This window comes from Fimicolochytrium jonesii, assembly GCF_025526975.1.
Source record: "Fimicolochytrium jonesii strain JEL569 chromosome Unknown EV422scaffold_10, whole genome shotgun sequence".
NCBI lineage: Eukaryota > Fungi > Chytridiomycota > Chytridiomycetes > Spizellomycetales > Powellomycetaceae > Fimicolochytrium > Fimicolochytrium jonesii.
The window spans coordinates 711,537-723,590 of record NW_026515677.1 but is presented as its reverse complement, the minus strand read 5'-3'; the positions used below and the strand labels follow the sequence as shown (position 1 = coordinate 723,590).

Sequence of the window (12,054 nt, the reverse complement as noted above, 5' to 3'; positions counted from 1 at the left end):
TAGAAGAAGTTTCCCACGTTTGGCCGTGTTGTACAGTTGGCGGCTGCGCGTTGCTTGCTTCTACACCCACCCACCAGACCCACCCTGGCTGGCGTCGGCGATGCCTGGCGGTGGTGGTATATGCCCGTCCGAGCGCCCTGCGTTTGCCAGTCCTTGTGGGTCGCCGTTGAACATACCCCCAAGCAATCGACAAAATGTCGTCGACCATCAACAGCAGACCGAAGGGTGGTGCCCGCGTCAACAACACCAGCGGACGCTCGGTCGTCCTGAGTGGCAATATAAGCAACTCGTCGGTGAAGGTCAAGGTGGGTGACTCCCAGATTGGCAGACCACGCCGCATTCACAACCAGTCGGCAATCTCCAATCGGAGACTCAATGGGGCGATCGATACGGTACGGCACTGCATTCGTTGGGGTGGTTCATAGGGAAGGCCATGATGTACTGATTTGCGGCGGATAGGTCCTAGACCTTGTTGGCGACATATACGGGAAGGTGTCCCCCCGAACCTGGGACAGGATGTGGGCCCTGTTCGACAGGGTATCCCTGGAGCTCCGGAGCGGCCGGCAATCCCGCGACGGCTTCGTTAAGGCGAAGCTCGCCCATGGGGAGTGGGGCACCCGGGAGCAGATGAAGTATCTGTTGGGCATCTGGACCGATTTCCAGAAGTCAGATGAGGTGAAGGGAACAGGGGGTACTGCCAAGTGGTGCTTATAAGCAAACGCAAGGAATGTGTGGCTCATCGCAGATTCTACAGCCACCACCACCCACCTCCGCGCCATCATCAGCGCGACAAACAGCTCGAAGGCGCACGTCAGTCGTCCCTGGACGAACGAGTCCGTCGCGGCTTTCTTGGGCATGCGGAAACGTTGCTGAGGGTCGACCTCGTGGACTATGCGCGTGCTAGAGACCTCTCCTTGCTGAAGAGCCTTCGAGAAGAGGTCGTGGACCGCATCCGGCGGCGGGTTGAGAAGGGATGGACATACGCTCAGCGTAGCAGCTCGAAGTTGACCTTCGACGCAGGCAGCGATTACGAGACTCCATACCAGTGAGTACAGAGGGGTTACACACCTGTTAGACAGACTTGATACTGATAGCAGGGAATTGATACTTTCCAACGGACTCGCTCTTTCATCAACTTGAAGCCCCTTTTTCGTACCGGTTGCTGTACCGGGAAGCGAAGTTTACCAATTCGGTAACCCATTATACAGCAGTAACGCCATTCGAAATCGCGCCCTTTACTAAAACGTCCTTGCATGAATGGACATGATTGATCTCAAAATGAAGCATAAATATAGAACGTGGTACCCGAATCCCGGCCATGAAAGATGTAAGTCGAACGATCGTTACATCGTCTCATCAACAGCACCATCACATCTTCCACAGCAACATCAACCACTTTTCATCATGTCTTCCTCTCCCAGCCCTTCTTCAACCGTCAGCCAAACGCCCCCTACGTCCATCGATATTACGGATATGGACCGTCCCCCCGAGTACGAGCCGCAGATGAATGTCGTAGACTTCTTGCGCAGCTCGGGTCGGATCATCACGGAATCAAGCGAACTTCTCCAACCCCTCCAATTCCTAGCCTCGGCCTACCCTCCACCTCCCGACGCGGGCCTCCGAATCGTAGCGCTGGACAACATCACCCTCGGGCCTCAAAGCGAAACTCCACGCCGCGCGAATCGCTGTCAAAGTAGTGCATGCATTAATGCGCGATAGCGATAAAACCTACATTATTATCCAATGGAAACCAATAGACCCTGCGGTCAACACGGCGCTCTTAGCTATCGTGAAGGTTCTCGAATCAACACGGGACCAATGCCGCATACTATTGGACGACGAAGCCATCGAGTGGATGAAGAATGCCGGCCTTCCGACTCGATTGCCATACGCATGCGTCATTCTCCCGACACCCACATCCATGCGGTCTCTCCGTACTCCGGGGATCGGTTACAGCCATATCGTCAACCACAGCGGGGCCATATTGGTTGACGATATGGCTGTAACCGATCCCCAGTCTTTGTTGTCAGGGGCTCGCACGGTCGCTGCGACTGCCACAGGGACACTCACAACTTTAGCACGCAATGCTACGTATGAGAAGGGGCTCGACGCTGCCCTGACATTCACCGGTGTGGCGGGGGCGGCCAAGTCCTCGGCCAGGCCACACCGGTGAATGTCACGTCCGAAAAGTCGTCCGCAGCACCCTCCCCTAACTCGCCCTCCTCCTCACGACGATCTTCTGCGGACCTCGCCCTAAAGTTAAAGGAGCTCGATTCAAAGATCAAGCTAGAGGAAACGAAGCAGCTCGAGCTCAAGATCAAACTAGAAGAAACGAAACAAAACCCCATCCAGAAGGCGAGAGGGAAGAAGTAGAACGAACGAAATATATAGACTTTAGATACATACATCTGGACCGATCCCCAGTTGAATATGAGTCTCTCGTTTTGCTTCCTGCTGATGGTCATTTGTCCGGGACAATTTGGGCACATTGAGCTCCAATATCCGGTGTATCACACAGGTCTCATCAAGATGGGGAAAAAAAAAAAAGAGTGCGGATGCCTGAACGCGCTCGCTTCCGGTTGTCACCGTCCCCACCCCAAGTACAAAGCACACGCCTTCCGGGGTGACCTGCGTTTTCACAGCCTCCCAAACGTCATTGCAACCTCCGACGGTTTAGAAGACGTTGCGGTATTTATACCACGGTTTGCCAATATATACAGAATGCCACTGCGATGTTTCTACTATCTACATGAATGATATGCTACAAAGATGGGGCAGCAAAGCCCTGATATCTAAGATACAAAGAGTCTTCACTTCAGTTATTATTCCTTTACTGCTTCTTTTGCATCGGCCGGGTGTTGAACCTATGTTTCATGATTGCCATGACAGAAGCTGGGGGTCCTGAACCGGCAGCATCCCTCGGGACATCCTGCGTCCGCTCATCAACATGCCCATCGCCCCCAAGAACACCCTCATCCCTCCGCCGCACGTGCCCCCTTGCCTCCCACCAATCTCTCCCAACAACCCACCCCGCAACCCCGACAAAGAGCACATGCGCAACTGCCATAACCACAAACGGCGCCCTCGAACTCCACCCATCAAACAACACCCCGCTCAGCTTCGTATTCACCAAAATCCCCACCGCCCCACAAAAACTCGACACACCCGCCACGGAGCCCCTCACATCCCGCGGCACATACGCGGTCGCCGTGACCAACGCCAACGACCCCACCACGACCCCGATCTCCGCTAGACCGATCATCAGCATCGGGATATACGCGATGGCGGATGTCGGGGTGATGGCGGGGAGGACCAGCAACCCATAGCCGAGGAGGCCGAGCAGCCCGGAGAGGAGGAGCGGGATGGGGCGGTAGAGTGTGTCGGAGAGTGTGCCGAACAAGGGGGCGCCGAGGAGGGCGAGTGTTTGGGCGATGCCGGAGAGGGCGGAGGATTTGAGGTAGGCGGGGCGGCAGTGGAGTTTGAGGTCTGGGTCGTGCGGGTCGAAGGGGGGGTCGGAGGGGCTGGAAGGGGTGGGGAGGCAGAGATCGGTGTCGAGGTAGTGTTTGTAGACCCAGAGGGGGAGGAAGAGGGTGAGGATGATGGTGTCGCCGCGGGCGAGGAAACTGCCTGCGTAGCCCTGTGGACGGTGGGAATCAGAAGAGTAGGGGGTGGGAGGAGAAGGGTGGGGGAAAGTAGGGCGGTGTGATACGTACCAGTAATATGCGCGAGTCGCGAGCGGCCAGAACGCCTTCCTTTGCCAGCTGCCACACACTTTTCTTCCGCTGCATATCCGGCGCCGGCGTCTGCGACAGCAACGGTCGGTCCGTATCCGACGTCAACGAGTTCTCGCTTCTCTGCGGCGAAACGGGTGGTCCCTCCTCTCGTCGCTCCGCAACGTCGTCCTTCGCGCCATGCCCAACCCCACCCCTCAAGAAAACCCACAAACCCCCCGCAAACGCGCCCGCAACCCCCGCCACAATCCAATACGTAACCCTCAACCCCCTCTCCCCGTCCCCAAACCCCGCCGGCACCCTCAAAAACCCAAACAACGCCACCAGCGCCCCAACCCCACTCAACAGCCCCACAAGCCCGCTGACCTTCCCCCTATCCTCATCCGCCGCATAATCCGCCAACACCGCCGTCATCATACTGCTGCCCGCCGCCCCACCCACCGCAAACACCAGTCGGTAGAGGAGGAGGTCGGGGTAGAGGTCCCGCGCGTAGGTGAAAAGCGCGAGCCCGACGGACATGAATGCGAACCCGAGGCCGTAGACGGTGCGCCGGCCGACGCGGTCGGATAAGAGACCCCAGAGGAGGACGAGCGGGAGGGAGAGGAGCTCGTCGGAGAATGTGAGGGTGCCGGTGGCGTTGCCGAGGGTGCTGGAGGGGAGATGGAGGATTTGGCTGAGGACGAAGCCCTGGGAGGGTGGAGATGTTGTTAGATTGGGATAGCGGAGAATATGTGCCACGCGGGCAAGTGTTACCTGCGAGGCGTTGATGAAAACAAACAAACAGATCCCCATCATGGCGGCTAGGAGGTACACTGCGAAACTCGTATGCGATACGCCATCGGCGAGGGCAAACAGACGTAGGAACTTCTTTTTTTCGTGTTGCGGACTCGGAGCGGACGGCGAGGGAGGTTCCACGACGTCCAACACTGTCGACGGCCCGGCGGCGGCTGCGCCTAGCGGTGCGTCGGGGTTTGCCATGGTTGTGTTTCGCGGACGGAGGAAGGGCTCAGAAAGGGAGTGAAAGCTTCCTTTTTGGGTCGCCGACACAAGGGGGAGCGAGTCTTGACAGCACCAGCAGGTATCAATCACAACACTGATACGACGCTATGTAATCCTTTGGTTTTTGAGAACGACGGGAGAAGGGGAGTCGCTCCTATATATAATTTGCAGACAGTTGCGGCTGTCCGAATGCAGCAGCAAACAAGCCGTGCGGAGAAGATGGAAAGCCACCGGGACGCGCTCCGGATATCTCACACTCTGTGTTCCCTATCACCTTGATTTCAATCCGTCGCATCCACCCGATAGCACAACAGCACTTCTACGACAACGACAGAGGCAGCGGTGGATATCTTTTGCACACCCAACAACGGGGGTTCATGGATGGGATGAAGGGAAGGAGCCGGCGGAAAGACGGCCGCTCGCAGTCCTGAGTCGGAGATGGACGCAGGTTGACCATTCCACTTCGCGTGGCGCAGCGGGTGATTACAGCCAATCAGACGCGTCGTTTCCCCCACTGACAGTGTGCACGCCGATTGACAGCAAGCGGGCATTCTTGAAAGGGTGGTCGAACAAGTCGAAAACTCCACCAGCCCCATTCACATTCGTCGGGCCACACCCCTCCTCCCGAGATTCTTAGCATCCCGCGCCGCCCCGATAACTCGCCCCGCCCCACTCCCCACCCCTTTTAGCCCGAATAGTACCCCCGTCGCATTCGCATGCTCACAGCACCGGCGCATTCGGGATCGACGGGCAGGTATCGACGTCAATAACCCCAATGTCCAGCCGCAGCGGGATACCCGGTTGCGCGTCGGTGAGGCTTCCGCCGGATGAGCCTCGTTGGAGATCCAAAAGGGGCCTCTGGTGGCTCGGGGCATCTGCACGCAGGTCGTGTTCTGCAATGCCGCGTACGGCTTTTTGAGGCGGGGCATGTCCCAACTGCGATGGTCTTGGAGGCCCCATTGGAGCAGCTTGGTGTATCGCGCGCGCCTCCAGGCCCGTCTGCATGATCCCCGCGGCGTTGCGCGAGCAGCACTTTGTACCCGCCTGCTGGAGCTGGTGTTTGATGAAGTACCCGTGCGGGGTTCATGGCAGATCGCCGTGGGCTGCAAGAAAAGGGGCGAACTATTTCGGACCATGGTGGTTCAGTGATGGAGCTATGATGTGGGACATGCACCTTCAACGCCGGGGGTGAGCAGAGACAAAGCCAGGACTGCACCACACCCCGTCCAGGTCGTAAGAGAAGGATCCTCTACTCGCATGTTTCTCTGCAGTAATTTTTTGTTCTGCTTCCGTTTTGCGAGATAACAAGACCCACGTCCGGTCAGATGTGAAAATCGTTTTTTGGACTCGACTTATGGGTATCTCACTTCGCCTGCGAGACGGATGCGCGAAAGGACAGGAGATGGGGATGGTGAAAGAAAATGACACCGGCGTTGCGAGTCCGAGGGAAAAAACAAACGGAGTTGTGTTAGCGCAAAACCAAACACTGTGAAAGTCCAAAGCTCTCCCCGTTCCTTTTCCTCGCCGCACGCCTCTGTCCTCCCTCCTTCATCTGTGCACATCCCCGTGCGTTCACCTCACCGCCCGTTCCGCTCATGCTCATACAAAAGCCGGGTGGAACGCTGCCCTTGGCGGACCTGCATGCTGCTCGCTGAAAGAATATTCGTTCGGGCTCAACGAGCTGGATGCCTGCCGCGCAGATTTTATTAGCCGCGCACAGAAGCAGGGTGAGGAAACACCTACCTACTCTTAGTTCACCCTACCTATGGGAGAAGTAGGCGAAGTTGACCGAACTATCTCCGTATCCCCCCCGCCCGGATGATTTACATGGCATGAGCGAAAGGAGAAAAAGACAGGTTGGTACGGGAGGACGGACGGGGGTGGACTGCACAAAAGGAGAGGGGGATGGGATGCATACAAGTGGAAGGAGACAGACAGGGGTGGCGAGGGGCGAAGGGGTTGGATTTCGGGAGTTGGAAAGCGCGTTCCGGTGCTGAGTAAGCCGTGTCGCGCTGTCATTTTCGTGCGATTTTGTACTGTACAGTATGTTTTCACTAAGACAATGAAGCGCGGACAGGAATGTGGAGGCAATGCGTGCGCATCGCACGACGCAAGTAGCGTAAATGGTCCAAAAAACAAAACCGGGCCAAAGACAGTTCATGATGCCGCCAAGCTATCTTCGTGCCTGTGCGTCGCGTGTTAAGAACGAAAGTGCTATTAGATATGGCGTGGGCACGCATTTCACAAACCCGTCTGGGCCTGGGAGAGTTTATGGGTTCCCGAATGGCCCGCGCTCTTGAAATTCCAACGCAACAGGTAATATAGAGGGGGTTTGATAATCCCAAGAAGGTTGTAGACGCCATCGTGATATATACTCGGTTTGAAATATGCATAAATACAAGTACACCGCAAAAAAAAGACGGCGCCGACAGCTTCGATGCTGGCCCCCGTTCCACCTCACAGGGCCTACTTCAAATCAAACAACCTAAACACCACATTAATCACCAGAAACACAATCGGGTTCCACACCAACAAGTACCGCAACGCATCCAACAGGTTCAGATACACCTGCTGGGTGGTATCCCACGGATTACGTCTAAAGTCTTTGAGATCCACTTTCTCCTTGCAGTACGGACATACATCCTTCTTGCCGATGATCGTCCAGCCTCTTATACAGCTCTCATGGTACTTATGTCCGCAGTTCAACGTGTGGACCGACGGCGGGGTGGTGGTTGGGTCCGAGGGGAACGTGGTGGAAGCCCCGCAGATGGCGCACATGTTTGAGCGCAGGTGTTTTGCGGGGAGACCGGTGCGCGAGTAGTATCCGACGGTGAGGGCCATGCGGTCGGCAAGGCGGGCGACGAAATCGCGGGAGAGGGTGCCGAAGTAGAGGCCGTAGAAGAGGGTGATGATTCCGAATTCGAAGACGCGGACTTCTTGGTCGATTTGTTGGACGAGGTGGAGGATTAGGGGAACGTGGAACTGGTGAATTCAAATCGGGAAAGAAGGGGAGTATCAGCATCGTTGCAGACCAAATGAGAGGGACGAAACGAGACTTACGAAGGAGAGGAGGACGAGGATGTACCCGAGCATCCCGACCGCGTACCAGATGTTGTACATGAGGGTGTACCATTTATACACCCATCTTGGGGTCGTGGAGCGTAACGGGGTCTCATGGGCGCGCCAGACAATCAGCGAGTTGATGACGGAGAATATCCCCCATATCACGAGGAAGCGGGTGTATCCGCCCTGCAGGGACATTCCGGCAGGAACAAGCCACAGGCCGAGGAGGGTGGCGGCCTGGAAGGAGCGGAGGTGGTGTTTGCGCCAGAGGGCGAAAAGGATCTGCGAGCCGACGAGGGTGGCGAGGAGGATCATGCCCATGGTGGCATGCTGGGACTCGTGGCCGGCGTGCTCGGCCTGGAATTTGAGCTCGGCGGCGATGGCGGCTTGTTCGTCTGGGGTGTACGTTTTGTGCATGCGGCCGTCGCCGTGGAGGTGCGCTTGGTTGGGTGGTGGCCGGGCCCCGCTGCCGATGCTGCCGTTTGCGAGCGCTGTTACGGCTTTGTTTGCTGCTGATGCGGCGGCTGCTGCTGCTGCCGCTTGGATCTGGACTCCGGCTCGTGCTCCTCCTCCTCCTGGTGGTGAAGCCTGCCCTGCTTGAGCAGGCGGTGCTGGCTTCACTGCCGGTCCTGACCCGGCTTCAGACCCTGCCGCCGGCCGCGCCACTGCTTCGGCCCCTCCTCCTCGTCCAGTCCCTACACCTACTCCGCCAGGTGGCGACCCAGCCGCCTTGCCATTCTCCGCCATCTGCTCCTATGCTGATTTGTCACGTAAGGGAATCCCCAGGTCGAAAGCGTTCCTACTAACAATCTCCAAGTACGTCCGGTAGTTCCGTAACTCCTCTCCGCTTCCCCGCTACAATCGAGAGATGTTCTATCCAAAAGCGGTCCCTCGAAATCGTTTCGCTCGCGCGGACTCTTCGTTCAGTTGAGGGGGTCTATAAATCCCGGAAGTAGCTCTGCGTGCACGATAGTTACAAGGGCGGTGTTTCCACAGACTTGTCGTCGAAGTACTACGGCTTCTCGTACGTATGCAAGGTGGCGGGAATGTGTCTGTGTCAACAAAGCCATTCCGTGGGGGTTGACATTTGGGAGCGGCTTGGGAAAGGGGAAGGCAAGAGAGGGGTTAGGGTTAGCGTCACGACTCTTTGACAGGTGCTGTCGGTCGGGCGACCAAGCTGCCATCACATAAAGATATGCTGTATATGGACAATGCATAGGATACTGTACATGTCCGGTAGGCAAGCTTCCGGCATCTCTATCTCCCCACAATGGCTACCCCATCCGCCCTCCAATCCATGAAGCTCCGCAAATCCTCCGTGCCAGCGCACGACGCCTCCGCCCCCCGCTTCGACTCCACCGTCATCGAAAACACAACCGAGTCCTACAACACCACCGTCCGTTCCTGCAACTTCGAGAACTGGGGTCCCGCGCTCGGTGAGCATACCTTCCGAACCGTGACGTTGACCCTCACTGTTGAGAACGCGAGGGTGCTCGTTGAGGGGTATCGCGCGTATGAAGCTGCGGGGAGGGATGTGGATGCGCCGGCGGTGACTGAGGCCGTGGATGTGCTGGAGAGGGAGCTTGGACCACGGCTTGAGAAGCTTATCCATGAAATCCAAGCCGCGCACAGCTCGACCGCAGGCGTGTTTATGAAAATGTCCAGCCGAAGCGCCAAGGACTCCGCCCTCGCCCCCGCCCGGCTCCGCTTGCTCTATCGTGCGGCGCTAGAAAAAACAAGAGAGCCTGGTGATACTTCCCCTCCAGACGAAAACACCCGCATAACCGCCCTCCTCACCGCCTCCCGCGCTCTGCTCTGCTACCCCACCCCCCGCGCAGCCCTGCACTCCTTTGTCGTCTCAGAACGCATTTTTCAGGACATGTTATTGGCCCTCAAGTACCCGGACCCTGCACAATGGGACACCCGTATCCTCGTCCGCGAGTGGGCGGATATCGACCCTGATATGGAGTTTCGTGGGTTTGTTCGCAAGGGTGAGCTCAATGCACTCTGTCAGTACAACTATAACATGTTTTCGCCGCGGCTCCTCGATCAAAAGGACTCCATCGCCGACCGGATCCGCATATTCTACACTGAAAAAATCCGACCGAAGATCGAGAGCGCCCTCCCGGACTGCATCGTCGACTTTGCCATTGCAGACACGGGCAAGATCTATGTGATTGAACTCAACCCGTTCCTGTCGACCACGGACGGCGCGCTGTTTAGCTGGGAGCGCGAACGGGATGTGCTTGAGGAGGGGCCGTTTGAGTTGAGAGTTGTGCAGAAGGCTAGGACGGGGGCGAGTGTGCTGTTTCCTAGAGAGTGGAGGAGTGTTATGGAGGAGACCATGTAGTATTTTTGGTATTAGCAGGGCCGTGGATGAGAAGCGAAGCGATGTGGGGGGGGATGGATGAGGGCGATGGCTGGCGGAGAGCCTGCTTTCACATTGCATTACTTGAACGATATACCAGGACATCAGACTTTCAGAATGCAGGATAGCGCTCTGAGAGAGACTGTAAGGCGTGTTTATATAATGTGATCTATAGGCCTGATGTATGTATGCAGTATGGATGTTGTCGTTCCAGCAGAACGAGGGATGGATGTGCTTCGGACAAGAATGAGCGCCCTCTCACGCGCGCGTCTCTCTGTGCAAGCGGGAAAGCGGGAACAAGTCCGATCTCACACTGCCCAGACTTCCGCACAACAACAACCACCAACACCCACCCATCTCGCACCCGATCTACATTCTCACCGCCCGCACTCAACACACAACCCACTCGCACGCTCACCCACAACATCCTACAACAATGCTCTCCGGAACAGACGCAAACCCCCTCTTCGACGCCACCCCCACCACCGACCAACCCACAACCCAGGCCCAAGCAGACGCATCCCAAACCCACCAACAACAACACCAGTCCGCCGCTGCTCAGAAACCGCTGTTTTCGGCGAAGCATCCGCTGGGGAAGTTCCAGAAGTCCGGGTATGTAAAAGAAGCTATCTTGTTTTGAAGAGGGAGAGAGGCCAAGGGTGCTTTTGGAATTGTACTGAGTTTCCCACGCGATGCGTTTTGTGATTTCAAGGAGCCAGTTCAGAAGCCCAACGGATAACCTCATGTCGCCGGCTACCAAGAAGGTTGAGGCGAAGCGGAACCACTTGTTGACCAAGTACGTTGTAGTTCGGGAGGATTCCGTTTTGGGGATAGGGCGAGGGGTATTGGGTCGTTGGGTGTGAGATTGCTGAGGATGGCGGGTCATTTTGAGGAAGGGGAACACGAGCTTGAAAGGATATGTTGCGGTGGTTGCGCCTCGGAAACGAAGTCGTATATGAGTTGAGTCGGAAGCGGTTGAAGAAACTTGAAGGAATGCGGTCATTGAGGCTCCCGCCAAGTACTTCCTTCGCGAGCCCTGGCGATAAGGATGCCATCATATACACCGTTGGATCCAGCATCACCGACGGACGAACTACTGGGGTTGGTGATATCAACCTGCTCGTACTAATCATCACTGTCACCCTTCTTTTCTCCGTCATTTCCAGAATCAAACCAAAATCCCTCGCAAGCCAGTTCTCCCAGGCCGCCAAAGATGAGGACCCGACGACTCCCAAATGAAGAACTCACACGAATACTCATCCATCCATGCTCAGACGAGCGATTCTCCCTCACTCGGCTCGTCGGAAATACACATATCGAACGGTCTACATGTACAATGTACATACCCCGCGGGGATTCATTAGAGGACCTTTAGTAGCTCTCCTTTTGTCTTGTTCACCCCCCTCACACCCACCCACTATATGTGAAGTGTACAGTCACTTGTTGAAACAACGTTTGGGTTAAATGTCATGTCATTTTTTTTCGAACATTTTTGGGTTATGGACTTGGCCGGTGGGATTGGGGATGCTTTTTCTTGAATCTCGATTTTGGGTCAGATTTCGGGAATGGAGAGGTGGATGAGCTCTGGGACGGTTGTCTCGTGCCGGCGCTGGGAGATGTGGAGGGACCAAGGGGACCTTGGAGTTGACGTGAGGCCAACACAGATGCCAGCAAGGCCGAACGACGCGTTAAAGGACTTGTCCCCTGCTCTCAAAGATCCCACAACCCCGCACAACGTAAAGGTACGGTACAAGATATAATCTACAAGTTCGGAACTGGCCCCAATCTCGCCAAAGGACCCCCTTGCATCCGGATCTATATATCACCCACCCGCCTGCCTCGTTGGGCCCATGCCAGTTCATCCAACGACGGCTTTCGGACACACTGATTCTG

The 12,054-nt window shown here is 56.4% G+C and overlaps 6 protein-coding genes across 6 annotated transcripts; 3 read left to right on the top strand and 3 right to left on the bottom strand.

The window, feature by feature from the left end:
- Positions 1-194: 194 nt before the first annotated feature.
- On the top strand, positions 195-1,049 carry EV422DRAFT_567239 (uncharacterized protein; the record flags this gene model as incomplete). Its single annotated transcript, XM_053072520.1, has 4 exons — positions 195-392; positions 460-691; positions 755-833; positions 905-1,049. The coding sequence occupies 4 exons, from the start codon at positions 195-197 to the stop codon at positions 1,047-1,049; spliced, it is 654 nt and encodes a 217-aa protein (XP_052926073.1).
- An 833-nt stretch (positions 1,050-1,882) lies between these two features.
- On the bottom strand, positions 1,883-2,380 carry EV422DRAFT_45022 (uncharacterized protein). The gene is made up of 2 exons (XM_053067235.1): positions 2,008-2,380; positions 1,883-1,930 (listed from the first exon to the last, which is right to left on the bottom strand). Exon 1 carries the CDS (start codon positions 2,346-2,348, stop codon positions 2,124-2,126), a length of 225 nt encoding a protein of 74 aa, XP_052926072.1. The 5' UTR covers positions 2,349-2,380; the 3' UTR covers positions 1,883-1,930; positions 2,008-2,123.
- A 413-nt stretch (positions 2,381-2,793) lies between these two features.
- Positions 2,794-4,860, bottom strand: EV422DRAFT_45004 (major facilitator superfamily domain-containing protein). The gene is made up of 3 exons (XM_053067234.1): positions 4,485-4,860; positions 3,714-4,418; positions 2,794-3,637 (listed from the first exon to the last, which is right to left on the bottom strand). The coding sequence occupies exons 1-3, from the start codon at positions 4,707-4,709 to the stop codon at positions 2,831-2,833; spliced, it is 1,737 nt and encodes a 578-aa protein (XP_052926071.1). The 5' UTR covers positions 4,710-4,860; the 3' UTR covers positions 2,794-2,830.
- Positions 4,861-7,095: 2,235 nt separating this feature from the next.
- EV422DRAFT_619834 (uncharacterized protein) lies at positions 7,096-8,876 on the bottom strand. The gene is made up of 2 exons (XM_053074080.1): positions 7,791-8,876; positions 7,096-7,712 (listed from the first exon to the last, which is right to left on the bottom strand). The coding sequence occupies exons 1-2, from the start codon at positions 8,538-8,540 to the stop codon at positions 7,197-7,199; spliced, it is 1,266 nt and encodes a 421-aa protein (XP_052926070.1). The 5' UTR covers positions 8,541-8,876; the 3' UTR covers positions 7,096-7,196.
- On the top strand, positions 8,873-10,401 carry EV422DRAFT_528337 (D123-domain-containing protein). The gene has a single exon (XM_053070276.1). The coding sequence runs from the start codon at positions 9,064-9,066 to the stop codon at positions 10,141-10,143; it is 1,080 nt and encodes a 359-aa protein (XP_052926069.1). The 5' UTR covers positions 8,873-9,063; the 3' UTR covers positions 10,144-10,401.
- Positions 10,402-10,486: 85 nt separating this feature from the next.
- On the top strand, positions 10,487-11,648 carry EV422DRAFT_528335 (uncharacterized protein). Its single transcript, XM_053070275.1, has 3 exons — positions 10,487-10,773; positions 10,874-10,957; positions 11,328-11,648. Exons 1-3 carry the CDS (start codon positions 10,598-10,600, stop codon positions 11,398-11,400), a joined length of 333 nt encoding a protein of 110 aa, XP_052926068.1. The 5' UTR covers positions 10,487-10,597; the 3' UTR covers positions 11,401-11,648.
- The last annotated feature ends 406 nt before the right edge of the window (positions 11,649-12,054 follow it).